Source organism: Nanorana parkeri, unplaced genomic scaffold, assembly GCF_000935625.1.
Source record: "Nanorana parkeri isolate BGI_ZX_2015 unplaced genomic scaffold, ASM93562v1 scaffold4284, whole genome shotgun sequence".
In the NCBI taxonomy this organism is placed as follows: domain Eukaryota; kingdom Metazoa; phylum Chordata; class Amphibia; order Anura; family Dicroglossidae; genus Nanorana; species Nanorana parkeri.
The window spans coordinates 1-832 of NW_017310547.1; the positions used below are offsets into that span (position 1 = coordinate 1).

The 832-nt window shown below is 60.1% G+C and overlaps 1 protein-coding gene across 1 annotated transcript in view; it reads left to right on the plus strand.

Annotated features, from left to right (window-relative positions):
• Positions 1–549: 549 nt before the first annotated feature.
• Positions 550–832, plus strand: part of PGAP2 (post-GPI attachment to proteins 2) — a 2,253-nt gene continuing 1,970 nt past the window's right edge. Inside the window, exon 1 of the mRNA XM_018575621.1 lies at positions 550–823. Within this exon, the coding sequence (XP_018431123.1) occupies positions 550–823 (274 nt within the window). The remainder of the gene's footprint in view (positions 824–832) is intronic.

Consider the following 832-nt stretch of genomic DNA (forward strand, 5'->3'; position numbering starts at 1 on the left):
GGGAGGAGCTCTTCCAGGGATGTGGGAGGAGCTCTTCCAGGGATGTAGGAGGAGCTCTTCCAGGAATGTAGGAGGAGCTCTTCCAGGGACGTAGGAGGAGCTCTTCCAGGGATGTAGGAGGAGCTCTTCGACGGATGTGGGAGGAGCTCTTCCAGGGATGTGGGAGGAGCTCTTCCAGGGACGTAGGAGGAGCTCTTCCAGGGATGTAGGAGGAGCTCTTCCAGGAATGTAGGAGGAGGAGAAGAGGTCCCGGGGAGGTAGCTCTTCGAGGGATGTGGGAGGAGCTCTTCCAGGGATGTGGGAGGAGCTCTTCCAGGAACGTAGGAGGAGCTCTTCCAGGGACGTAGGAGGAGCTCTTCCAGGGACGTAGGAGGAGCTCTTCCAGGGACGTAGGAGGAGCTCTTCCAGGGCACTTAGGAGAAGCTCTTCCAGGGACGTAGGAGGAGCTCTTCCAGGGACGTGGGAGGAGCTCTTCCAGGGACGTGGGAGGAGCTCTTCCAGGGACGTGGGAGGAGCTCTTCCAGGGACGTGGGAGGAGCTCTTCCAGGGATGACCCTCGTGTTCTCTGCTTCCTCTCTCCAGGTTCCCAACTACCTTCCCTCTATAAGTGCCGCCATTGGTGGGGTGGCCCCGCAGCGCTACGTCTGGAGGTTCTGCATCGGGCTGCACTCCGCTCCTCGGCTTCTCGTGGCCGTCGCCTATCTGAACTTCTACCTGAGCTCCGGAGCCTCCTATTGGTCCAGCCGCATCAACTTCCTGCTCAACGTGTCCGAGATCCTGTGTCTCCTCCTCCTGACCTACGTCTCGTCCAATGACAACCACGGTGAGGCCG